The 1199-nt window shown below is 39.8% G+C and overlaps 1 protein-coding gene across 1 annotated transcript in view; it reads right to left on the bottom strand.

Moving 5' to 3' along the window:
• Positions 1-595, bottom strand: part of LOC140331757 (cathelicidin-related antimicrobial peptide Na_CRAMP-like) — a 3573-nt gene extending 2978 nt beyond the window's left edge. Inside the window, exon 1 of the mRNA XM_072413025.1 lies at positions 355-595. Within this exon, the coding sequence (XP_072269126.1) occupies positions 355-546 (192 nt within the window). The 5' untranslated portion in view covers positions 547-595. The remainder of the gene's footprint in view (positions 1-354) is intronic.
• Between the last annotated feature and the right edge of the window lie 604 nt (positions 596-1199).

The raw sequence follows: 1199 nt of genomic DNA, 5'->3' as shown, positions 1-1199 counted from the left end.
CTATTGTGTGTACAATATCTACGAACGATCGTGTCGTTAACTCTATGTGCAGGATCGGTGCTATACGATCGTTCATATATATCGTGCATGAACGTTCGTCGTTCGTTTTCCAACGATAATAATTGGAAGTGTGTACGTAGCTTAACTCATTGCCTTCTTTTTTTTAATTTAGAGATATATACAAATATATTAATAACAGTAAAGGCATTGATACAGTTTATTAATATTATAATATTTATTATTTGTATTTTTTATAGTGCCAACATATTACACAGTGCTGTACATTAAATAGGGGAGATATATATTAATATAGAGAGAGAAGGGATACAGTATAAATAAAGATCAGCCACTCACAACGGTATATTCCGTGTCATTTTCCAGGACCCCATAGATGACGTCTTCTCCGGATACCTTGTTGTAGTAATCCCGGCTGTACAGCGCCATGACTGTTATGTCATCCTCACTCCACTTCACCAGGGGTGAGGACATGCAGGCAGCAATGGCTGCGGCCCCCAACAAGAAGAAGAGATTTGCAAAGAGCCTCATAGTGGACAAGTGGCCCTTCTAGGACTGATGGTACCATTTGGGGCCCCTCTCATTTTTATATCATTCCCTGGATGTTGCTGGAAGGAATCCTCCCTTTCTGAGTATTGTGGAGAAAACACAGAGTTGCACAATGATGAATTCTCAGAGATTGCAGTTTGAGGTTTAAGGGATATTCTAAGTTTCACAATAACCACAAAGCTGCTTTAATGCTGCACAGGGCCGGTATTGGAGATCAGGGATTACAAATCCTCAATAATGGCAACCTGGGGCTCTAACAATGAAAATACCTAAAGAGGACCTGTCAGTAAAGGTCTGCATGAAAACATCTCACTATGTATAGCAAGAATGTAAATTCACGGGAAAACACATGGGATTCTTTTCTTGTCATCAGTAATTTGCTCATGTAACTCCATAAAGCTGTAAAACTCACACATTAATCCAACTCTCTAATATATAATACATTGCTAGATATTTTTCAGGCAAGCACAGTAACAGCTGGAATTTATGCTGATATCAGCTGATTCTGTACAGCCAAACTCAGGGAAGGAGAAGAAGCTGCACAAAGAGCCAATCAGATGCACTCTGCTGCAAGAAAAATACTGTCCAATCACAATTTGGGGGCGGGACAAGACTTGTAGGTAATTCTGACCTGC

This window comes from Pyxicephalus adspersus, chromosome 5 (genome assembly GCF_032062135.1).
Source record: "Pyxicephalus adspersus chromosome 5, UCB_Pads_2.0, whole genome shotgun sequence".
Classification (NCBI taxonomy): domain Eukaryota; kingdom Metazoa; phylum Chordata; class Amphibia; order Anura; family Pyxicephalidae; genus Pyxicephalus; species Pyxicephalus adspersus.
This window is presented reverse-complemented; position numbering and strand designations above follow the sequence as displayed.